Here is a 27,403-nt window from a genome sequence, read left to right as displayed (position 1 = left end):
CATTCATATTTTCTATAACTTTCATAAATGAATTGACTCGAAATTGACCTTGTCTTATTCACGCTTATGATTTCTTATGATTAACAAATTTTCTTAATTAAAAAACATAAAATGCAGATAATTATTGTTGTACACTTGCTTCAAGTAAACATGTACGTAAGTCATTAAATTTTATAATAAGATAATAATAAATGAAATTTAATTTAGTGCAATAATATATTTAAGTTATATATAGATGGTGAAGTGCAAATATATGCTAAGTAATAAATTTTTCAAAACGTGGTTTTTTACGCCACAACAATATAGAAGAAATCAGAAATAATTTACTGCAGATCTTTTGTAAAAATGAATGTGTAATAAGTCTTATAATCCAAATTATTATAATAAATCGCATATCATAAATTTAGACTTATGAACACATAAACTTTAAATTTAACTGCATTGCATTATTTATTTAAGCAATTTTATTCATTTTTAATTTTATTAATTAATTTTCTCGAAGCACAGACCAGAGTGGTAAAAAGCAAAATATTACTATTCCTATTTAATAAAATTTTATTTGTTACTTTAAAATTTTATCCTTCGTTAATAATTTTTCAATCCATTTTTTCGGTAATTCTCTAAAAATATTCGATGTTAATGAACAATAAAGATTATTTTAAATGTATAAATGCTATAAACTACAAAATATTCGATTATTCGCTTATATTTATGAAAAAACTAATAAATTAGTAGAATAATATTACCAGAAAAAAAAATATGTAAAAACATAATTACAATGTAATTTATTTCAATGTTTAATAAGATCAAAATATGATTATAATAATGAGAAAAAAATAATATTCGGGGTTAAATTTGTAATTAACGTAAGTGCACAATTTAATCAGTACATTCTTTGTTTTATGTTAATTATTTTATTCAAATAAAATAAAAAAAATAAAATATCAAATTTTCTAAACTGTTTTATTTATTTTTTATTAAAATGAGAAATTTTTGTTTAGAAAGTTTTAAGTTGAATTGAAAACATTTCGGAACACTATAAAATTTATTTAAATTATTTTTATAATTTACACTGTTCTTTTAATTTGTAAGGACTTACCGCCATTATAATAGTTTCCAAACATGATATGTACATAAAAAAAATTGTTTTCCAATCATCATCAAAACTATTAATTTGCTACATCGAACAAGAAAACTTTATGCTATTGTAAAATTGTTGTGATAGAAAATTTTTTTAATTTTATGCATAACAGAATTGCATACATTTGGGAGAAGTATTAAAAACATTCAACAATGTTATTATTCAAAAGAATTTATTAATCTATTGATTATTCGTGCTGTGCTTTAAATTTTAAGTTCGAATTTAAAAAATCTACTGCATGTAGAAGTTCTACTGCATGTATATACATACATATGTATATGTATAAGTATATACGTCTTAAATATTCATAAAAATAAATAATAAACTTTGTTAAAATATTTAAGTAATTATTAATGGGAAACTTAAAAAATTATTGGGAATTTTTTTTTAATAATATAGATGTGTAAATGTATGTGTATGTGTTCCGTTATACGTGTTCATTACTGGATACAAGTTAAATAATTGATGTTTAACATTTTCTATATTATTATAATAAAACTTAAAACATAATATTGAATTAATTGTATACACACACATAAAATATTTCGTGTATTTAAAGTGCGTAAAATTATACGTTTATAATATTTTTTTTTTTTTCAATTATTGTATAATATTATAAAATGAAAACCTATCATCAATGATTAAGTTAAAAAAAAAATGTGCATACAATATTCTTACTCCTCCTCTTATTTCCCATAAATACTTCCTTAGTAATTGCTTAAAGTATCAAGTTTATATTGTAGGTCAATGCAAAAAAAAAAAAAAAAAAAACAATTGTGTGTATTAATTCTTGTGAAAGAAAGCATAGCTGCACCTGTTGAAAAGGAAATATAATATAAAACTTTTATACCCAATGTCATGACTATTTAATAATTTTGTTTTCCGTTCAAAATAAGTTAGAATTAAAATTTATGTTTGTATATATTCCATCTTAAATTTTTATTCGGTTTTCATATTTTTCTTTATGCTATAGTAGAAGCAAAAAAAGACATCCTTAAAAATGCAATCAATTTGACTTGTTCTCATGTCAACTTGACTTGTTCAGCAATACGACTCTAATAGCTATAATATAATCTAGTTTAAATTTAGGTAAACGCCTTAAGTTTTTAAATAAGTAACTTTATATTTAGAGTTTTTTACATTTTAAAATTCAAAAATTTATACAGTAAGTTAGAATGTTTTGTTCTCCATTCTTGACGAAATAAAATCTAGCATAAAAAGTTAAAATGATTGAATACAAAAATTATGCATGAGAAATGAAGAAGAATGAACTGAAAATTTTATTCTATGCGATTGAATATTAAAAATCAAATTGGACACATTTAAATAAAACTAGAACTGGCTAGTACGCTTTCATAAGTTGTTTTCGATTTTTTTTTGGGTACATTAGGTTTGCATGTCATATTTTTAATTATACGCAGTAATCATGAGTATTTTTCAAAGTTCATAATATTTTCGTAAATGTAAGCGCTTTAAGCTTAAAACGAACAAAAGCTTAAATTACTTTTGAAAGCAAAGCAGAATTTCCTCAGCCAAATTTAGTATTTAGGAAAATTTTGTTTAATTCTGGAAATTTTAAATTAATCAAATTTAATATTTGCAAAAATATCCCTTAAAAGTTGAAGTCGAAATTATATTTTGTTAAGATTAAAAACTTATTAATAAATATTTTCTAGGCTAAGCAAAAGTGAAATTGCTAAATTAAAATATCAATTTGAATTTTACAAACCTCGTTTTAGTTTAAATTCTTTAAAATTTTTAAAAAAACTTTGACTTTAAATTGTTAATCTTGCTTTTCCTGAAATTACTGCCTCTTAAATTTACTGGTTTACATTAGAATCAGATTTGGCAAAATGATCACATAATCTTATGAACTTAATCCCAACTCGAACTTGTTTTATTGAGTTTTAATCGTGTTTTCAACTTGTTTAACTACGATCCAAACTGAAGCAAACAAACAGTGTGGACCATCGATTTCAAATGATGATTCATAGCTCCGGCATTTTTATTATTTGATATTATACTACAATATTTATAAAAAAGCAGTTAAAACTTTGTGCAACAGTTTTATATATGTATGTAGATTAAAATCTTGTTAGGCAGACAGTCAAATTTATTTTTTAAACTCTGTGAATGCAGAATATTTTTAATGTTAACCAAAAGTATATGGCGGGCTATTATAATATTTAAAATTAATAATTAGAAGGAAAATAATAAAATTTATTATTGTACATATTATATAATGAGTAGAAGATACTTTTTCATATATTAAATCTATTTAAATCGACGTTTAGATTGAAAAAGATTTAGTTGATTTTGAAATATCACGGAGTGTACGTGAAATAAATATAGTGTTAATACCGAAATAAGTGGATTTTATATATGGAATTTTGTAATTTCAAAATATTATTAGTGGGTGTTCTAAATGAAATATTAAGAAGAGTGTATGAAATGTAAAAAAAATTGTTTTTAAAATTAATTAAGAATTTCTGTTTTGTTTTTTTTATAAATAATTTTAGGATTTAGATTTCAAGTTAAAAGTAATAGTTTTCGGTGTTTAATTAAGAAATATAATTTAGTACTAAGTTAACTGACATCGTGAAAGTGGCACTCTTACATATTTTGAGTAAATTAATAGTGGCAATACAAAAACTTTAAACTTAAGTATAAACTGTTGTAAATTGTTACAAAGATTTGAACAATTAGGCATTCGAAAGATTAAAATTTTTCTTATAATCGTAATATTCTTTTTCAATTTTGATTAATTTAATCTGTTGATTTTTAGAGGGAGACTGTGCAACAATCTGCTATACAATAAGTTTAAAAATTCTGCAAACAATGAAAAAAAGATTGATCTTATTACAAAGTATAGTTTAATTGTAACCAGTAGTTTTCCAGAAATTAAAAGATTAATTACTTCGGAGTCACAAATCCAAAATAAGAACTTTATTTTGCAATGCAAACTTTTTTTTCATTTTATTTTAAGCTTAATTAATAATCTAACTTAAACATTACTTTCATGGAATTTCATTTATGTTAAAATAAATTAGTGAATGCCAATTTTATCAATAGTTAGAAACTACCAAGCATAATTTCAGGCAGTTATTAAATTCAGTAAATTCGGATCCAATCAGAAAATTCTTTACATATTATTTAAAAATAAGAAAATTCTTATTAATTAATTTAGTTTGTGTTCGATTGAAACGAAAACTGCAGCAATTTATTACATTTACTTAAAATTTATTGTTAAAAATTTTAGTTATACATAACGTAGTATAAAAGTAGTCTGAAATATTGGTATCTTTATAGAGTTTCATCTGTGCTGATATATTCTGTTAAAAGTTTACTAATGTATGTATATCTCAATTAGTTTTGAGAACCTGGCCAACATAAACTGAATAATGAACCAAAAATAAAAAAATTAAAAACTCCATGAGCCGCAAGAAAATTTATGAAGCAATTTGGGTATACAGTTGGATAATATTCTCGATGCCATGTAATAGAATATGTCCAGACGAATGTTCGAAGTTACTTTCATTTTCTGTTTCTTCTTCTCTTATAATTGATCCACGACGAATTTTCTAAATTTGGATATTTTCAAATAAATAGAAGAAAACTTTACACGTATATAAAATTTACATAAGATTCTATTTTATCATCTCATTCAAAAAAGATGCTTTTCAGTTCAACCTAATCTTCAAATAACTCAGCATAGTTATCAAGGTCTCAATTGAGGAGAATAAGTCAAGTTACAAGTTATTACGTTGAATATTTCTTATTTGTTTGTATGTGAAGAAGTTCAATAATTTTTCAAAATTGAAGAATAAGGTTAACTCCTTAATGGCAAATTGGTTTCTGTGCCAGAAAAGAATTAATTTCAGTAAGAATAAAAATAAAAAAAAACCATTTACTTTTTTAGTCGTATTGGGTATGCTAAGTTTCAAATATATTTAAATTTTTTTCAAAAACATTGTTAATTTTATTCACAGCTTCAAATTTTAAAATAAGTTAATAAATCAGATACATATACGATTGTAACATTTCTAGTTAACTGCAACAGGGTTATTTTTATGAGTATAGTTTAAAGAAAGCCAGAGAAAGTAACAAAAAAATTTTTTTTCGAAAGAAAAGGGCTAGAATAATCTATTTGCACTAAGAATGAACTTCACATAATCCGATTTTTATAATACGCCCGGTTTCAGGAACATGAGTGCCTTGTTATACGCTATATACGAATGAATTCTGGGGTATACGAATATTGGGTGTAACATCGGATAAAATAAAGAAAATATGTTTTATAAAACTATATTTTCTCCTTTGTTATACATATAACTACACATTTTAACTTTACAATACATAAGAACAAATTCCATTGTATTTTACTTTTATTATATATATGCGTATAAAGTTTCAAAAATTTTGGTTGCTCTAGAGTCTAGAACATTTTTTTAATGAATAACACTCGAAAACTAAAATTTTTGTTCTTTATAATGCGAGCAAATTTATTTGATTGGTTTTGGGAAATTTTTTTATAATATTCTGTATTGTCATTAACCTTAACTTTAGCACAATTTTCAAGAACACTCGATAAATAAAAAAATAATTTAGAAAATAATTATAAGATATTTACGAGGGTAGCAAAGAAATTGGTTTCATTTTATAAGATTCAAGAGAATTTTTGAGTGTAATTATTATTATCTTTCATCATCGTAATTTTTTTATTGAATGAAAATTTATTAATGAATAAATTATTAATGAAAGAATAATGATATTATTGGAATATTGTTAATATTTTCCATCCTTGATTCTGATAATTATATGTAATCACGTAGCCGTGTGTCGAAATCAAATAAGTGGAGAATATGAATACAAGTTCCTTTCGAAAACTTGTGAAGGAAAAAGAGAAGAAAAAGATGAAACAAAGTGTGCTTATGAGTTATAAAAATGTTAAACATGAAAAATAAAAGTTTTTCAAATTTTTTAAATGTTAAATAATGAAAATACTTAGGGGTAAATTTTTCGATTAGCAGCCAATATAATTGTGCTTTATTTAATAAAATATCAATAACAATTTTAGTTAAGATTTGAAAATAAATCTGAAATCAAATAGTCTATTTTTGGTCAAGTATGTATATAGCTGACATTTGCTTCATCGGCTAATATTATTTCTCAAATTTGAAAAATTTCCGATTTCAATAACAAAAATTGAATTCAAAAATTGATTTGAAACAGAATTCTTTGACTTCAATACAATTAAATCTTAAAAATCATTTTAAAGTTATGTTTTTGCGTGGACCATATTTTTAAAGATACAAAAGTTCCACGAAAAAAGGTTTCAATTAACAAAATTTCGGTGAAAAAGTCATATTGTATAGCCTTTAAAGCATTTTATTTAAAGATCCTACTTATTCCTAAAATTTCAACAAATCAATGCCAACAAGTTACGGAGTTTTCGCAAAATCTTGGTATTCATGATAATAAAATAACTGTTTTACCCGTTGGCCAAGATATAGTAAAATATACAATTCCATCGATCCATTCTGTGGTAAGATGCCATTCTGTCTTAATAGTGTTTTTTGCTTTATTATTTGTATATTTTTTGGGAAAAATATCAACAGCCAAAAATTTTTAATCTCCATTAAGAAACGGTACATTTTAATAAAAAGTGATTAAACATTTAGCGCACTATGACAAGTCATAATTTTTTATTGCACAAAAGTTTAAAAAATGGTACAAGTACAATGAAAATGGTATGCTTGGCAGAACTGACTAAACAGCAGCACACTTATTTTCGCACTGAACAAAGTTCCATGAAAACGAGAGGAGTTTACTCGTCATGACATTTCGGAGTGACATTGAATTATAAATTTTATTTTTTATGTTTTACATTATTTGCAAATATCATAGTACACTACACACTTGAACTTCTAATGGGTCACTGAACACAAAAACAATTTGAGTTCTTAGAATGCTTGGCAAGTGTTTTCATCATTATTTTTTTGAGAGAAGCAAATTTTCACAGCTATACATTCGTCATGACCCAGAGGTTGACTCTATTATATCGAGTAATTGGTAAACTAATGCATTTTTATTACTGATAAATTGAATTTTGATAAAGTATTACTAAAATTTTGAAGTCAGAAATTGTAATTAACATTTTCAGTAAATTTTTATGTAGAAATGTTATTCCGCTACACTCAAATCCACATTATATAATGTTGAACATGTAGGAGAGGATATGAATATGGATATGCAAACTCTTGAATTCTTTCAGATTATTAATTAGATATGAAAAGCAACTTTGAATCTATATTTTTGATTATAATAAAATTCAAGTTTTATATGATATTTTTTGTTATATAAAATGTTGGTTTTACCGTAAGTGTTCTTATATGTTTAGATTATGTTGCGTGTACATTTTTTAGTTTTCATCAGTTAAAGTGATCTTATAGACTCTAATTGAAATTGATTAGAAAATTAGAATTGATTATTATATTTATTAAAAAATTAGATATTTATCTCATCGGTAACATGCCACAATATGATAAAGAATCAAGAACATTTTTGAAGGAAAATAATTTCTAAATGTAGTTTTTAATTTTTGTATTGGAAATTTATTAAGTTAGGAATATGTAGCTGTTTAAAAGAATAGAGCTACAATTTTGTATTTTTTATTAATAAAAATTGATTTTTGTATTTTTTAATTACAGTTTTAGTTATTTAAAACAAAAAAAAATTTCTTAAATTATAAAAGAGTATATGATTTAGTGAATAATAAAAATTGAAAATGAATGAAATAGTTGAACAAATAACAAATTTAAAAATAAATTTTAAGAAATTAGCGATATTTTTCTTAATTTTATTAATATTTGGAATTTTGGTAAATTGGCTTGCTTTTCCATTTTTTCTGAAAAGAGCAATACAAAATGTAAGAATAATATTATTTTCAAAATATATAAATTTACTAGAATTTAGTAATAAAATATTATTATTTTTATAGAAAGTCGTTTTAACACCGAAATCAGAAACAAGAAAACTTTGGGAAAAAGTTCCGTTTCCAGTCGATTTTAAAGTTTATGTTTTTAATATAACAAATCCAGATGAAGTAACAAATGGTGGTAGACCGCATGTACAAGAAGTTGGACCTTTCTTTTTCGAGTAAATATAAAACTTGATACTAGATTATAAACTTATTGTATAAAATATTTGCATAGTACTTTATATGTTTGTATATATATTGGAAAAGAATTGTAAAATGAGCATTAAATGTGCAGAAATTCCTTTTTTTTTAACTCAAAATATTCAGCTTCTTATTCTTTTCATTAAGTTTTACTTATATAGCTTTTGAAATTCAAGAAATTAATTGAAAAATATTTTGAAAAAGAAGTTCTGAAGTAACTAGTGAGGGTGTACAATTTTTTAAAAAAGGTTATTAACTTAAAAATGGGTCAAAATTGCAAAAAGTAAAGCCCTTCCCATTGAAACAAAAAGGATTTTAGTCTAATTAAAAAAAAAATCATAAATTAATTCAGTGAAACAATAGGCAATCGAGTAATTGAACACTTGATTGTGTGCAACACTTTGTACTTAGGAAAAAATATTAATAAATTTTTTCCTCCGTACCAACTTGTACATTTTAACCGTTGCATATTTTTAGAATTAAAAATTGCAATTATTACTTGAAGTAGTTAATTCTAGTAAATATTTGGTGTTATTAAAAAAAATGTTAATTTTTATTCTGAAATACAAATCGAAAATTTTAAAATATTTTAATTGATATAAAAAAATTTTCCAAATGAGAATGCTATGTCAAAGCCAAATATAAAAGTCAATTATTTTAGTAAGCTTTGTTAAAATGAAATGAAATTCTTAAATTTATTTTATGTATTTAAGAAAATAATTTGAATTTATTGAAAAAAATGAAATATTAATATTAAAAGAAAAGAAACTTGTTCTATTTTGCCTTTAGAATATCCGTAGAACAAAACTGATTAAGTTTCGAACTTGTTTCTTTGTAGCGAATGGAAAGAGAAATATGATCTAGAAGATGATGAAGAAAAAGATACTGTTACATATCATATGAGAAACACTTTCATTTTTCGGCCTGATAAATCATGTCCGTTAACAGGGAAAGAAGTAATAACAATTCCACATCCTCTAGTAATGGTAAATAGCAGACCAACTCAATTCAATCTTAAATTTTTGTTTGCATCGTATTTTCTTTTCGCAAATCGAATAGCCATTGTCAGTTGCTGTTAAACGTGATCAAGCACCAATGATGCCATTAGTTTCTGAAGCTATAAATACAATGTTTCCAGTTGAAAAGCCATTTTATACAGCACCATTTATGGATCTTTTTTTTAATGGTATACCTGTTGACTGTAGCTCTGAAGTTTTTGCAGTAAAGGCAGTATGTACACAATTTGCAACTGGTGAAGTAAAAGGCGGCGTTAAATATAATGAAACACATTATGTTTTCTCGTTAATGGGTGGAGTAAGTATGACAAGATTTTAATATTTAATTATTTTTTAATTGGTACGTATACATATGTATGTATTTATGTGTATAGCAAAATTAAATTTAGAATAATTTTTATATTTAAATTTTACGTAAATAAGTGAAGCTCGAGAATTTTTCAATAACATAAAATTTTGTTCGAAAATGTTATTTCATTAGCATAAATATTATACGTACTCCACGTAGTCAACTGAAGTCTACATTTATTAATTCTTTCGCTAAATTATTTTCAAAAAAAAAATATGTTGAATTTTCTGTTTAGATCTTCAGAAAAATTCAACACCTCGCTCAGTGTTTGTAAGAATGAGTCACTTAAGAAAAATTTATAATTTAAATTTTTTTTTTTAATTATCCTAAAAGGCTAATGGAACAGATGCTGGAAAATTTACAGTTTATCGTGGTAAAAAGAGATCATTAGATGTTGGTCGTCTATTATTATTTGATGATGAAGAAGAATTAGTAACTTGGGGTGAAGGTGGTGAATGCAATAAATATAAAGGAACGGACTCGACAATATTTCCACCATTTTTAAAAAAAGAAGATGGTCTATGGGCATTTGCTGCAGATCTATGTATATCGCTAGGAGCTTATTATGAACGTCCCAGTTCATTTATGGGTATAAAGACGTTAAGGTATACAATAGATTTTGGTGATCTCAAAGTAAGTTAATCATTTGTGTGTTTTATATTTAAACTTTTTGTTGTTGATTTTTATTTAATTAATTTCATTTCTTTAATTAGAAATTTATTTCAAACAAACAAATTACTCATTTTTTGAAAGTAAATTGACTTTTAAACCTAAAATAGTACTCGTATTTAATATTAAATGAGCCAGCGATTTTTTAAATACATATTTTAAAAAGTATATATCAGTGATTCTTAAGTATGCGATATTGTAATAACATATTGGTGACGAGGGCGGGGATAAGCAATTTTTACACTTTAACATACAAATAATTTGAGAAATTTTTGAAGTTTCTCGTAAATTAACCTTCTTTGAAAGCAAAGTAATTTAAACAAGCAAAGTAAGTGTGACATAACATTTTTTAAAGACAAGCTATCTCCTAAATGGAGTCGTTTTTTGAAAAACGAGTTTATACATACGAAAGATAAACATATAAAACTTCTATTTATGCAATAAACCGATTTTCATAAAAATTTAAACATAAAGGAAAAGTGTCTTACACAATCTCGAATTTTCTCGAAAGTTTTATAAAACCTCTTGCTTTCTGCGTCTAGCGCCTATTTATTAGTATGTTGTACCATATAAACCCATACAATCTAAATGAGTTTTACTGAAAATGGTAGCCACAAAATTTTCAATAAATAATTTGTTTCGAAACAATACGCTGCATAATTTTTGTTATATGGCCAAATAAATTTTGAAGTTATGAATGGCAGTTACCACAAGCGCTCATATTTAACGAATATAGCTGCAATTCTACTAAATTTGTTTTTGTAAAATTTCAGTACTGTACATGTTGAAACAGTTTTTAAGATATAGCCAAATAGCTTTTAAAGTAGTACGGAGCCAGACCACCAACCAGAAGGAGCCAAGCAATTTCAACGACTTTTATCGAAGAAATTGGCTCTAGTTATGTATTTGTTTATGCGAAATTTCAATACCATAGCTTCTTCAATTTTTAAAATATAGCTTTAATAACTTTATAAGCTAGCTCAATTATTTTTTGAGTTATTATTGGGACGGACGGACGAACAGGCAAAGTAAAGGACAGACGGACAGACACGTTTGAATCGACTTAGAATTTGACGCTGATCGAAAACATACCTTCTACATGTCTATATCTCAGACCATTATATTTAACTTAGGGTATACTAAAACGTTCATTCGTTATTCCTGTACGGACATACGTTCGTACGGGTTTAAAAATCACCATTACTATTAAGAATACGAGAAAGCAATTTTCTAAATTCGGCGAATTGCTCAGTCTTATTTAATTTTAATCCTGGTTTTTAAAATGAATATAATTTTATAAAAATTGATTCAATTGTAATGTTAGATGATTTTAGCATACATAATTAGAGATACAATATATTGGAAACAGTAAGTTTTTTTGAAGTAATTGGTTGTTAGCAATTAAAAAAATTAAAATAACTAAAAAGTTAAATTAACTAAAATTATTTACAAATTTACAATCAGAAACTTTTATTTTTGTTTTGGGAAATAAATATGAATAAATAGAATATATGCATGTATTACTTTACAGTAATAAAATTTTTTGGGAACTGCTGGTAACTAAAGGAATTATGAAACATTCGTCAAATATTTCAATTGATTTCTAAGTAAATAAGTGATTTCTAAGTAAGTTTCATCTGCTTTCGATTCAATAGTTTATGTATATAAATGTTATTATTGTGTGATTTTAAATGAAAAGCTAATTTAAGAACTATTTATTTTAAAAACAGGTGATTAATGTGTAAATACCTTTTAATTATTTCAATTATTTTTTTAAATTTAGTAAAACACGTGGTTGCACTGACACAAGTTTTGTTTTTTCTTCTAATTTTAGGGAATATTTTATTAGAACGTTCGTATATATGTAGATCTGGAACTTATTTGTTTTATTAAAGTCTGAAATTCAATAAAATACGTCCAATATATAAAATTTCTAAATTGGCTATACACGTTATTTTTACTCAACGTATGTACGTTATTATTTCGGCACTAAGTTCTAATACACAGCTTATGTCGCCTCACGCTTATTTTTAAATCAAACATCCATAATATAAATTAGTTACCCATAATAAAAGGAATAATAATATGGATTGGTTAATTTAATGAAGATAGTAAAATTACATTTAATTGATTTAAAAATTTTAAATTCTACGTATTTTTTAATTTGCTTTTTACCGACTGCATTATATACAATAAATGTAGTAGTTGTAGTAGTTTTTCAAGGGAACCCAGTGGGCTGGGAGTATCCCCGGGCTACCGCAGCCATATATAATAAGTTAGGTTATGTGATGGATTAAATTTTGGATGTTTCCTTGGGACCAAACTTTTCCATAGTAGAGAAGATTAAATAAACTACTTTTAGAGAAAAGTTTGGCTGAACCGATTTTCATGAAATTTCGGGTATGACACGGATTGATCAATTTTTGGAACATACCAGACTTCGAGAAATGGATAATTGTGCAGGCCAACTTTACAGTAAAGAAAAATAATCAACCAATTTCCTTAAAATTTAATATTTAAATTCAGGGTGTTTAAGCAATAAATCTGTAAATTTTTTGAAGAGATCAGGCTTCGGAAACCCAACCGGGGCCGATTCTACATTTTTTTATCATATCTACGGAATTTCTTGAAATTTAATATTGAGTTCTTGTTGTTACCGAAACTAACTGATGAACTTTTTATGGAATTTGGTGACATAAAGCGCAATTCTACTAAAAGACAAATTTATACTTTTCTAAGTATGTTAGTTAAAAGCTTGCTTGCTTACTTAAAATTGAATGGAAGTGTGCAAAAAGGATTTTCATAATCGTCTGTAATACTTTCACTAAACTAGGAGACACACATTGCGGTCGGTTATGTGCTGGCTACATTAGATTTTTTTTTTATTATCACAAATGACATATTTGTGTAAATTTTCGATTAAGCAATTGACAAACACAAATATTCAAAACAAGGGTTGTTAAGCCTTTTTGCTTTTCTTTATGTAGTAAATACTCCAATTATATATTTCTCATAAGTTTTTGATATAGCTTTTCGGATTAGCATTTTGAAAATCAGGATAGCCTCAATAGAAAATTCGAGTTTTAAATAAAATTAAGAACATCAAAATCAAATTCAGGTCATTTTTGATTTTATTTATTATTTTAGGTATATTGACTGAAAATTTTAAAATAGAGAATCTCATGTACATATTATACATACGCATATATTACTAAATTTTCTTCCAATATTTCTATAAAGGAAATACAATATTGGGAAAATAAAAAAAAAAAAAATAATTTTTTTTGTTGTGTAAATTGAAAATGAATTCAAAATAATTTTACGTAGAGAAATGATTTTTTTTTCGCATATTGGCAGTAGTCATTGTTCTGTTTAATTTTTATTTTTAAACGCTTGCATCTTTAAAAGGTTAAGAAAAGGTTAGATGCGCAGCTACAAATTGATTTTAATGCAAAATTTAGTCCAAAAGAAATAAAATTTAAACTGTTATGAAACTATTGATTACATTCAAAATATTTAAAATGCATGTGACTAGAATATAGCAAATAATAACAATTTTTAAGAAGATATAAAAATATGACTAATAAGAGAGGGTGGACAAAGTTAAATAAAAAGAAATTTAAGATGAGAACTACAAGACAAACTATAGTAATTATATGCTTATTATAACATATTCTTAGTTTGCTAGTTGAAACAGGAATGTTTTCTTTAAATTATTTCGGCATAATGGTTGTTTTAAATGGCCTTTAATAATTTTACCCGCAAACATGGTAAACTAATCAGTCTTGCCTCAATACCGATTTTCTTCTTGACGAATTTGTTTACATTTGTATTCGGAATTCTATGTTTACCTTAATCTTGATTATACAAATTTTCTCACAAAATTAATCAACGAAAAATGTATTAATTAATTATTTAATTTAATTTGTTTTGTAACACTTTTTTTTCAAAATATGTACTGTAGGTTCATTCAAAAACAAAAATTAAAAAAAAATTAGGAAATCATTTTTATAAAATATTTAATTACCAAAAATAAAAAGAAAATAAATAGTAAATGTCAAGTTGAATTAACATTGAACTGGCGTTAATTGTTGTAGTATGCGGTAATCAAAAATTAAACTCAAAATACTTTACATACATACATATATAGGTATATTTATAAAATTTAAATATAATTAATTTAAAAGGCAAATCTTCCTGTTCTCTTTCAAAAATTTAATTATTTTATAATGAGAATCGTAAGGTGTTTGGGTAATAGAAAAAGAAAAATTTTTAAAAATATGCACTATTTATGCGTAACTTTCCAAACAAAATTAAAAATTGATTTGGCAAGGTACACATTGTTAATTGGATGTGTGTTATTGGTTTTTATTCTAATTTGAATAATCAATCCATCGACTTATCAATATATTTTGTCATGTGCCATTTATTTCGGCCTTGCTGGAGTTTTACATTTAATTTTTTGTGAGTCCATAACCTCATATGACTTCATTTCAATAATCTCATTTTGTGGGTCCATAATTATGTGATAATGGACCTTATTAGATTGTTGAAAATCGAAATTTTTTAAAATCAATATTAATGTTATTGACTATAATATTAATGGGATTGCATTTTATGTAACATTAATAGCTTGAGAAAAGTAAAATTTGTTGTTAAATTGGAACTTAAATTATTACGGTTGGTTGGTTCTGTCAAAAATAATTATGATTAAAAGAACTTAAATTTTTTAGTTTTGTGGTGCACAGCCAAATCTCTAAATGGTATCTTCATTTCCTTCATTTTTCAATGTTCCATTTCTGTTTAGAATTAGTATATAAAATTTACAGGAAATGTGCTTAACTTAAAATAATGGTATTTTAGCGCACACTTTCTGTAACAGCATTTTGTGTATATGTACTCGTATATACACGTACCCTTTATGTACAATGTATGCACTTTTTTTTATACATATATTATTACGTATATATATTGTCTGATTTTTATACCTATATATACCATCTATGCATACTAAACTGAATTGTAACTATCCTTGGATAGAATAATTTAGATTTTTACTATAACATAAATTATTTAAATTTTTAAATTTTGTGTCTTTTTAATTTGCAAATTTGTTAGGTAGCAAATTTGTAATACAGAGCATAAATTTCATACATAATTAAATAATATATAATATGTAAAGCTGTATGTATGTAGGTCTGTAAAAATTCAGTTTAATTTCATTCTAAATAATTTTTTTTTAAATCTGACATAGTATTTGTCTTAAAAAAAATTCTATTTCTGAAATAGAAAAATTTTGTTGTTTTAAATCAACATTTTTCTTATTTTTTTCACAAAATACTGAAAACAATACTTAGATAATAAAGCTAATAAGTAAGCAAAGAACAAAACAACAACAAACAATAGAAATTGCAAGCCAGAAACAACATTAACTAAATTTCATTCGGAATGCTTTTAACATGCTACACATACATGCCCGTGTATATGCGTATGTGCGTATACTTACGTATGATTACGATCTGCGTGCACAAACGCAATCACAAATTTTAATTTGATTGAATACATTGCTGTTGCTGTTATTCTTATTTTGTTAAATGCAATGAATTTGCTGATAATATTTTGTCGCTGCGTTCGAATAGTTATGTATGTGGTACATTGTTTTTCTGTTCTGGCACCAAAAAATGTTTAAATTATATGTACTCGTACATATTGTCATATAGTTCGCATTTGTTTGTTTTTTTCTTAATGCACAATATATTTGAAATTGCATTTTTTTCTAATTAGCTTAACATACGTATATAAAAAACGAAAAAAAAACATACACAATAGCAAGATAAAAATAAATACTATGTGTTTTATCTGTAATACAAGGTTACCATTGGTTCCATTATACTTAAATACAAATTCTAAGTAATACGAAGTGAAAAGTGTGAAAAAAAATTAAAAAAAGAATTTCTTTTTTCTATATTAAAATTTAAATTGCATTTTTCTTTTTAACCCAAAAGTGATTTTTGAATTTTGTTTTTAGTCTATAAGTGCAATTTGAAGGATCAACAACAATAAACGGAATCGAATTTAAAAATTATTTTATTTAAAAAAAAAAATTCAATAATATTTTAAAATTATATAATGAAAATTTAATTAAAATTAATTCAAATTAGTAAAATTTCATTAAAAATTAAGTAAAATTTTATTTTAAAAGGATATTAAAATAAATTAATTTAAAGTATGGCACATAATCGTAATCGATATTTACGTGTTTCACCAGATATCGAACGAAATCGATATACAAGTCCAACGACAAATTATTTACCTGTAACGGATTATTTTGACCCAAAAATATATAGAGCAATAACACCTCCATTAACAAATTTTGCTTTCAAATCATCACGTCTGAGTCCATCATATGAAGGTGCCGATATGGATTGTTTATCACGTTCAGCATCAGCTAGAGCTGAATTTATACGTTTAAGTCGACAAAATCAAATGCGTACATCACCAATGATAACAACACCAAGAAGAAGGTTTGATTCACCATTAAATTTAAAATTAGTGTCACATACAACGGCACCCGGTACCCATTCAGAACATTACTGTGAAAGTGATGAAGATGTTGACGAACAATTAAATCGTTTAGAACGTGAACGTCTATTACGTTACAAAAGACGTTTAGATTTAAATAAAGAACCCGAAATAACACCAGAATTAAAGACAGCAATACGTGGTGCATCAGCTAATGCTATCGCTGAAGCATTATTAGCTGAATCTGAAAACAATTTAAGAAAAGCTCGGCTTGAAGATCAACAATTTGTTTCAAGATGCTTAAATGTACAGAAAGCGAAACGTGGTACCAGTTTAGAAAGACAAACTGGTAAACATACACCAATGGATGCACATGAACGGCACGTTGATTTAATGGAGGAAAGATTAAAAAAAGAATTACATAAGCGGCCGATATCACCAATTAAATTACCATTAATTCCAAGAACTGATCCAATCACAAAACGATATGAATTTTATGCTAATTCGCAATGCATACCAAGAATAACACCATATCAATCAGAAAATTTACCACGCCGTTATGAATGGACACCATTATATCCGATACCAAAACATAATTATACAACATCAAGATTAAGTCCAATTGTCGGTTATCCAAGACATCATGATCATATTGCAATCAGTACAACATCAAGAGTTACTGGTCCAGCAACAAAAGATTATTCATATAGAAGAATCCATTTTTAAATTGATTAACATATGAACATTTATAGCCGAATTTATTAAATAATTATTGCAAAGCTTGTACTAATTCGGAATTTATTGTACTTATTTATTGAAGATTGTGGAATTTAACTTTAAGATGAAATGAAGGGGTTTTAAACTGACAAAAAAAATATTAACCAAAGTTTTATTTAACTTTTAATGTTGTATTCAAATTTAAATGTTACGTAATAGCAACAGAAATAGGGATATAGTTTAGTGTAATATTACAGAAAGGAGAAAAAAAATTAAAAGGGATTACTAGTTTTTGAAGAATTTTTAAATTACAATTGATGCTGTGTTAATAATAGCTGCTTTTTACTAACCTATAAAATTACTATTTGTTTTTGATAATTTTGGGTATAATTAATAATTGGATCCTTGAGAATTAAATTACAAATGAATCAAGTTCAATAAATAAATTGAAAATATTGTATTCTTTCCTTCGGTTCAAAAGATTTTTCCAGGATATTTTTGAAAATTCTTCTTTATTAAATTAATTTAATAATTGAAGTTCTTTCCAATTATATGTAATGAAAATATCTATGAAATTTCTCAAACATTTAATTCATTTTTTAATTGTTATTGAGGAATTAAATAAAATATTAAACAATATTTTTAACTAAATATTTTTTAAACTAAATGTTAAAGTTTTTTATTGTGAATTTATTTATTGTTAAACATTATTATACCAGAGAATAACGAAAATAAAACAGAATTTAATGAAAATATCTTTTTTTTTAATTTAATTAGGAATAAATTATATGAAAATAGATTGTAGACCTTAATTTCATTTCATTAACATTAATTTGAACAGTAATTTGAATATCACTTTCAATATAAATTTATAGTTTTAAGTGGCTCCATTACCTTAATTCGTAAACAATCTTAATAATGATGTATCGAATTAATCCGTCTGATAAGTTCATAAGAACGATTTTGAAATAACTTCTGCATATGCTCTATATAAGCATTGACTTCATTTAATTAGTCTGTTTGCATAAAGTTTCCAAATAGTATTATAAAAAATGAGTTCATTCAAGAAACTTTATTTGAAGTCTAAATTATTTTTAGATCAGATAATATGAGTAAGTAAAAACTCCCTCAAGATTTTTTCTAAATCCCTGTATCTAGGAAACCGTGTAGAATTGACCTAGTTTCAAATGAAAATTTTAAACATTTTTGACTATTTCTTTACTGAATAACGCTACATTCAGCAAGAGGAACTCCTTGACACAAGCGTTAATGAAATTATATTAATCAATTTTTTGTTAATTATCTGTGTAATTAACTGTGCAATTCCCATTTAAAGACGACCTTTTAATTTGTTAAATTTAAGTTTTTCTTTAATATTTTCTTCGTGTATTTCAGAACGAACCAGAGAAACATTGTTACTGTACTAATCCACCAGATGGATGTCCACCTAAAGGAACTATGGCATTAAGTAAATGTGTTGGTGGCCCATTAGTTATTTCATTACCACATTTGTATCTTGCTGAACCAAAATTATTTGATGAAGTCACTGGATTAAAACCAAATGAAAAAGACCATAAAATTTATTTGGAATATGAAATAGTAAGAATTTCACTTGAATATTGTAAATATGTACATAATAAATAAAAGTGTACATATACATTATGCAATTATTTATAAATTATATAATTTTGTTTATTTGTTGATTATAGGATAACGAATTTAGTTTAATTTATAAACAAAATATATTAAATAATTAAATAACTCAGTAGAAATTGTTAAGTAAAAATTGTAATGGATTAGTATCGCTCTCAAATTTGTTTCTTGAAAAAAGTTCAAAATTTCTTGAAAAAAAATATTAAAAATAACATAAATTTCAGCTTTCATAAATATAAATAATGTGCATTAAGTAAATATATGAAATTTTTTAGGTCATTTCCGACACACTTTGGCAAAAATGTGCTTATTTGTGTCGGTCAATACGTTCGCTTTTCTGTTGATCTATTTAAAGCAGCTCAGTATTGAAAAATGAACCTATCGTCTCTACAATCTTTTTAATTTTATCCCTAAGCTATTGATTTCCTGCAAATATTGACTGAATAAAGATTGGAGCGACGTAATATATTTTTGTGAGAAACTCATTCCGTTTTCAATCAAGTCATAGCTTTTAGCAACCCTAAAATTTCCAGAAATGCGAAAAAATGGAATAGTTTTTCTTTAGAGAACCAGAATGTCGATTCCAAATAAACATTTTCAAAAAAAAATTTTGAAAAAAAGTACTTATTTGTTTCATTATGTCCGTCCGTCCTTCCGTTCCTGGATATGTTTACAAAACTTTTACACTCTTGATGATAGAAAAATAGTGGTTTGCTTTTTCTGCCACGACATACCATACTTGAACTTTATGAAAACAAAATAGCCGTTAAAATTTATCGTTATCTAAAACCTTTTTCCAAATTTTTGATATCGTTTTTCTTCCAGACGTTAAGGTTTAGAAGCCTGAAAATTTAGCAGCTTTTAAACACTAATAAATAGTTCATTTCGTTAGAAGACCATTTTTTCCACCTTCATCCTCTCTAAAGTTATCGCCTTTCGAAATTTGTAAAATTCGAATTTTTGGTAGCTTATATTTCCGAAACTTTAAACTTTTCCGAATTTCCATAAATGCAGAAAGCTAACTGTAAATGCCATCCCTTTAAAAAATATAATTATTTTTCTTAATTCACGCAATTAGCCCTTAAATTCGAGCATTATATTAACGCCTCTTTCAATTTTTTTTCGGTTTTTGCAATGTATTAAACAACGCTCATCCTAAACGTATGCAATTTTTAAAATATATTCCTATCCGAACAAAACATATTTTTATAATACACTACATAGCTAGATTGTTCTTAGAATTTTCATTTGTTGAACGGAAAAGTGCTAAATTACAAACCATTGGTTTGACCCAAATTTATTAAATTACTATTTTGCATTTCTCCTTGAAGTTTCAGTAGGATTTAAAAATTATAATAAAAAATATTTTGAATTTTTATTACTGTTGTGCAATAAGTTTCTGTTAATGATTACAATAGTTTATTTTATTTCATAATTTAAAATACGAAATTAATTTTTTTATTCTTTTTTTATAAAATAAACATAATATTATTTAGATGACAGGTACACCATTGTCTGCAGCAAAACGTTTACAATTCAATTTAGATGTTGAATCTGTTGAAGAAATCGAATCAATGAAAAATATTAGAAAAATGATATTACCATTCTTCTGGGTTGAAGAGAGTGCAGAATTAAATAAAACGTATGCAGATATGTTTAAGAAATTATTTTTGTAAGTATTCCAGATTAATTATGAAATCAAAATCAATTCTTGGGTTCAAAGGAATTTTCAAAGGAACTTTGTATTATCTATGTATTTTGATTTAGAAAATGGTAAACTTTATTGCTTTTATGAAAATATAAAAATTGCAAAATATTAACATTCTTATATCAGTTCTATATACTTATTTGATTTTCGTATATAACGAGATTTAATTTGTTAACAGATTATCTTATATGAAATACATAGCATTTATAGCATTTTTTATTATATAAGAAATTTTAGTTTTTTTATTCTTTCTTCTCAATTTAACTTACAATTTTGAAATAATCGAAAAGTTTTAATTGAAATAAAAAAATTTAGATAAGAGTTCATTAAACTGGGCTATAGTTACTTACATTATTTTTAGAAAATGTATATTAAGGCCCTTATTATGATCGGCGAAGCGAATGAAACTCTTGGCGAATACAAATTTTTGGCATTAAATTAGCGAATTTGCCTTAATTTTAGACAAACGAGCATTCAATTCTGTCGAATGAAAATTTTCTGTGACAAGTTTGGCGGATAAAAAATCAAAATAATACATGAGTTTTTTTTATTGGATATTATAGCATTTATAGTGATATAATGAAAAAATCTAAACTATCTGTAAAGTAAGTTCATAAATTTCTACAAATTATTGTAAAAAATATTGATTATTTAATATTAATTTAAGCGTGAAAAGAACGAACCAAAAACAACTCGAGCATTTAAATGTTAAAAAATTATTTAAATAAATTAATGGACAATAAATCCGACGTTACTAAATAGCAGAAGCCAATTCTTTTTGCAAAAACACAAAAGCCATGTACATATGTTTGGTGTTAACCTTATTATTTTCAGTAGGTTTTCTGATGTCTTGCGGTAGTAACATTTTGGATCTGGCGAATGATAACATTCGCCGATTATAATTTTTTATGACATTTTTGTCATTCGATTCGCCCAGCTATTTGCTTCGCCGATCCTAATAAGGGTATAAATATGACACCAAACAATTTCAATGTGCCACGTGATAAAGAAATTAAATTTATAAAACTATTTAATTTTCATATAAGTTTGGAATGATTTAGGAAAATTTATTTCAATTGTTAAAAACTCATATAAGGTGAAAATAAGATGAGAATTCCAAATGAAATGTGTGTAATTTATACTATTCTTATGAAGCTTGCACAAAAATATGTAATTTATACACTACGAGTACTCATTAAAAAAATAAAATTGTATTCAAAACCAATATGGTAAAAATGAAATACTCGTACTTGTAATATGAATTTCAACCTTTTATTCGCTTTATTTAGAATTGTTCAGTTTAACATAGCAATAAAATTCTGTCCATTTTTTAAAACAATTTGTCGTTTTTAAGACGAAAACTATAAATTTTTAAAAGATTATTACTTTATTTTGTATTATTAATAAAATGTAATTAAAAATATGGCCATTTTTGAGTATTACAAAATATTATTGCATATTTTTAACTCAAATAATTCATTTGTATTATTATATAAGTGCGATTTATTCATTTTACTAATTTATTATTTTATTTATTTATTAATTTAGTAATAATTTGTTTTATGTTATCGTTTTTGCTTTTTCAAAATACAAGGACAATTGAAATTAATAATTCTCTAAAATGGACTTTTACATTTTTTGGAGGTGTTGGTTTTTTAATGTGCATGTATTTTAATTCACTTAAACCAAAAATAAAGGAAGTTCAAAGTCAGAAAAAAGTCGGAGATAATTTTAAAATTAATCTTAATGTGAATAAACTTAACGATACTGTGGCATCAGAGAGTAATGGTGGGACCAAAAATATTTTGGAAAGACAAAAATCAAATGATAGTACAATGAATAATTCAGTAAAATATTAAATAAGAAGAATATTAATTAAATTTCTGATTACAATAATTATTATAACTTATTAGTTATTAGGTACATAATATATTTTCTTTTCATTATTTAAAATTTTAAATGAAATGTTTGTATTTTAAATTTTCGTATATGTTGCATAATCAAATGAAATAATTCAAAAATACAGTTCAAAAATGATTATTGATAATTATTTTGTTAATAAAAAAAATTTGATGTAAATAAATTGTAATGTGTTTCGTAATAAAGAGTTGGTCAGTTGAATTATAATTTACTAGTTTAACTCTCTGCCGCTCTTAATTAATACCGGTCTTCGAGAGTTAATATAATTTTTACGAGTTAATGTAACAGCATATGTCATAGACATACAATGGAAGTTGACATTAAATATAAATTGAAGATTCGTGTATTGAATTACAATTTCCTTACTTAAAAAATTAATATTAAATTAAATACTACAAAATTTTCTGAAAGAAAAATCAAAATGTAAGTATTTTAAAATCTATTTAGAATCAAAAAGTATTTAATACGAGTATTTAACTTTGATTCATTATTTTATGAGTTAAAACAATGAAAAATATTTTTATATTTAATATAAATAATGCATATAAAAAGGCTTTTGAAACAGGAAAAAAAAGTCAAGTAATTTTTTAAGGAAAACATATACTGATTAAGTATTCCATTGTTTTACGACAGACGCTTTTAAATTAAATATAAATATAGAAGAATGCGATGTGTTCAGCACATAACCGTTCGCTAGGTCAAGTTTTGTGAAAATATTGCATAAAATTATAATAATGCTCTTTGAACATTTTCTTCAGATTTTAAGGACGTTACTGAGCTTTTAGTTAGCGTTCGCAGGAAGATATAGTTTTGGCTCAAATTTCATGAAAAGTTGATCTTTCACTTCCGATAGCAAAAAGAATTTAGTTGTTAAATTTTAAAAAATTTCTACAACTAGGTTCTCAAATATAGTACAAAATTATATGTTAAAATCAGTTTCCAAACCCTGATAATTCAAAAATTTTTTTAAATTTGTTGTTTTAATACCCTAAATTTATATATTTAATTTGAAAAAAATTACTTAATTATTTCTTTTTATGTGCGCAAAAATAAAAAAAATCGGCTCGTAAAAAGGCCCTTGAAATGTTCAAAAGTTGATCAATCCGCAATACAGCCAAAATAAACTCATATATAAAATGTCATCAAAATTGGTTCAGCTGAACTTGACATACACGCGTGCACACACAGATCGCGACAGACCGACATCTTGCTAAAAATAGTTAATTTAGACTTCCTTACAATAAAGATGAGCTCTTCCACCGAAAACTCATTATGCGAAATTTGGTGTGATCAAATAACCTCCCTTATTGTAGGCAATGCAGTCGGTAAATATATGCAGTCGGTAGCAACCAAAATAACTTCTCAAATTTGATAGGTGGCCGTACTAATCAACTTCCCTTTTGTGATACTAGATATTTTTCTATAGGTAGAGCAAAGGCCATTTATAATCTATTGGATTAAATGTATACGAGTATTGTATACATTTAATCAATAATTATACATTTAATTGAATTGAATAACTAAAGTGAGAGCAATTACTTTTCAAAGAAATACTTCATAGAAATATTACTTTTCTAAGAAATGTAGTACTACTATACATCTTTTCTAAGAATTAAAAATCTAGCTTTCCGCAACTTATAACGATTGTGAATTGCTAAATTTAATTAGGATACAAAATACCTTGTAGGTCGTACCTTCAACCAGTTAAATAGCATTTTTCAGAACTTTTTTTTTTTAAGGACCCCATTTTTGTTCATTGCTTCCTAATAACAGACGTCATTACGAAAATTATATGAAGTCAATCTTTGGTCAAATTTCATTAACATCAATGAATTGCCGAACCCATTAAATTTCGATGCCTTCTACTAACGTGAACCTGAAAAGTTTTACACATTTCGATTTTCTATACAATGGTGTATTATATCGTAGCATGGAATGCTTATTTATCAGTGGCAAAATTAAATTCAAAACTTTTAAAAAATTTATAATTAAATTAATAATTTGGTTTTATTTTAAACTTTTTGTTTGATTTTTATTTTTTTTTCTTGTATAAATATTAAAAATTTTAACAGGTACAAATTAAAACTAAAGTTTTACAAAAAAATAAAATGAAAGAAATTTAGCATGTTTCCGATTTCTGCAATTTATGTAGGTAGATACATTTTGCTTTATAAAATTACATTTAATAAAAACATCTTAATTTTGAAAATTTTATTTAATAAAAATATTTTTAAATCCTCTTTATATATGGTAGCGTTTTTAAATGATGGAACAGTTTTGACTAAAATGTGAATGAATTGAATTTTGTTAATCGATATTTGAAGAATAACATGGTAATAATTTGAATGATCTACTGCTTTTTGATAAGAAATGATTACGTATAGGTGTTTTTCCAGAAAATTTTATTTTAATTAATAAACTAAAAGTATCGCGTTTGTTCTCAAATTTTTCTATGTAAATAAATCCTCTTTATCTTACTAAAATATTCAACTTAATTAGGTATAATATCAACAATTTAAGGTAATTTAAATTATTTAAGGAATTTTTAAAAAAATTAATTGCTTTTGGAAAAGTAAAAACGTTGAATTTATAGTGGATTGACTCGTTTCAACAGTATTTTATATAAAACGATTCCGAGTATATTCCTTCTGTTTAGTTAGCTTGTTGAATTCAAAGATTAAAAGGAAACGAATTAAAGGTGATGTTGAACTTCAAATGTTCAATTAAGAGTAAATAACACTTCTCATTAATTTTAATTATTCTATAAAAAGGTGATCTCTAAAATATTTTGTTTGTAGTTAAATTAGATTGAATTGAATTTTTAAAATTAAATTTACAACTATAATTTTAGACTGATTAAAAAAAATCACTGAGTTGTTTTTTTTTTGTTTCTTCAGGTTAATAGATCAATCACAGTTTCTTTTGTTTTGTACCTTGAAATCTAATAAAATCTAATTGTTTTAATAAACGTTTTAAAATAAAAATCAATAAAATAACGGCTGCCACTAATGTTAAAACGATGTCAACTAAATAATATTGAATCCAACTAAAAGAAAACAAAGGAAAACATTTAAAATATAACAATCAGCAAATTTTAACAAAATTTCAATTTTACTTTAAATTTCTTCCAGGTGATTGCAAATGATATGCTCCTTTATGTCTCAAAACATATTCAGTCCAATAAACTGCAGTTTCAAGCGGTGTTGTTCTTTGATCTAATAACATTTTCTGCCGTATCCTACAAGGAAATAAAAACTTTCTTATAAGAAACTTTTGACAAGTACTAAAAAGTTTACTTTGCATTTTCTTTATATTTCGGATCATGGATTATACGATTAATAGCCCTATATAATTGATCACTAGTTAATTGTTCTAGTTTTAACACAAGAGCGTATCCATCTAATTCAGCTTTAAATGCATTTGCATCATGGTCGCAAAAAACTGGTATCGAAACTATTGGTACACCATGATAAACACTTTCAAACATACTTAAAAGTCCACCATGTGTTATGAAGGCACGTAGCTTTTTATGTCCCAATATATCCTGTTGTGGAAGCCATCTTCTTAATTTTATATTTGTTGGTAAATCATGCATACTTGTTATACTACTTTCCCATTTCCATAAAACATGGTATGGTAATCGGGCAAATGTCTTTACTAATAATTTTCTTAATTTTTCTGGCATATTTGCTGCTTTTACTGATGAACCCATTGAAATATATATAAAACCAGTGTCACCTGAACTATTTACAAAATCTTCTAAATCTTTTGGTAAGGGTTTCGCTGGTTTACAATGAATACATGCAACTTCAGCCACATTTGGTAGAAATGGTCTTGGATATGTTACAGAAAAATGACCATTTTGTAATATAAAACTAACATTTTTTCCAATTTCATATGGATGTGGTACATCCATTCCGAGATTTTGTTTTAATATCATATGAACTGGCGGCATTGCAACAAACTGAATATTAAATAAGTTAAACAAAATTTAATAGTTTATTAAAAAATAGTAATAATTTCAACAACAAATAAAGTATTTTCAGACCTTATGCATAAAATATGCAAACATTATCATGCCTGCATTTGATATCCTTTCGAGAAAATTCATATTATCTGAAATTGGTGCATAAAATGCTGGTGTTATTGAAAATGGTGTTGGATTGCCAGCTACTGATAACGCACCAGTATAAAACGCAACTGTATTAATAAACATAAATGGTATTTTAAGTTTATAAACTAATCCAAGAGCGCATTCTGGGAATGCTCCATCTAATATTGCTAAATCAAATGTACGATATAGGAGTTCTTTGGTTTCTTCATCTTCTAACATTGCTTCACATGACTGAAACGAAAATGAATAATTATGTTTAATTTATATTTTGATTACTCAATGTTTTTAAAAAAAATATTATCTTTTCCTCGTTTATGTTTTTAATTTTCACGTTTACATTTTTGTTATACTTATTTCGAATAAATTAAACTCAAAATAAAAATGTGTTCTTCAATAAAGAATATTCCGTAAGTG

At 25.2% G+C, this 27,403-nt stretch overlaps 2 protein-coding genes across 2 annotated transcripts in view; one reads left to right on the top strand and one right to left on the bottom strand.

Annotated features, from left to right (window-relative positions):
- Window positions 1-7,922: 7,922 nt before the first annotated feature.
- On the top strand, window positions 7,923-22,928 carry LOC129605145 (sensory neuron membrane protein 1-like). The gene is made up of 8 exons (XM_055518695.1): window positions 7,923-8,069; window positions 8,142-8,299; window positions 9,160-9,307; window positions 9,381-9,635; window positions 10,020-10,319; window positions 18,990-19,193; window positions 20,744-20,919; window positions 22,550-22,928. Exons 1-8 carry the CDS (start codon window positions 7,929-7,931, stop codon window positions 22,812-22,814), a joined length of 1,647 nt encoding a protein of 548 aa, XP_055374670.1. The 5' UTR covers window positions 7,923-7,928; the 3' UTR covers window positions 22,815-22,928.
- Window positions 22,929-25,513: 2,585 nt separating this feature from the next.
- Window positions 25,514-27,403, bottom strand: part of LOC129618840 (UDP-glucosyltransferase 2) — a 43,577-nt gene continuing 41,687 nt past the window's right edge. The window contains exons 4-7 of the mRNA XM_055533893.1: window positions 26,924-27,220; window positions 26,172-26,839; window positions 25,991-26,113; window positions 25,514-25,921 (exon numbers count right to left, since the gene is read on the bottom strand). Of these exons, the coding sequence (XP_055389868.1) occupies window positions 25,786-25,921; window positions 25,991-26,113; window positions 26,172-26,839; window positions 26,924-27,220 (1,224 nt within the window). The 3' untranslated portion in view covers window positions 25,514-25,785. The remainder of the gene's footprint in view (window positions 25,922-25,990; window positions 26,114-26,171; window positions 26,840-26,923; window positions 27,221-27,403) is intronic.

The sequence above is a fragment of the Condylostylus longicornis genome, unplaced genomic scaffold (assembly GCF_029603195.1).
Source record: "Condylostylus longicornis isolate FDR11 unplaced genomic scaffold, ASM2960319v2 ptg000001l, whole genome shotgun sequence".
In the NCBI taxonomy this organism is placed as follows: Eukaryota; Metazoa; Arthropoda; class Insecta; order Diptera; family Dolichopodidae; genus Condylostylus; species Condylostylus longicornis.
Note: the sequence above shows the minus strand (reverse complement) of the source record. Positions and strands in the feature narration are given on the sequence as shown.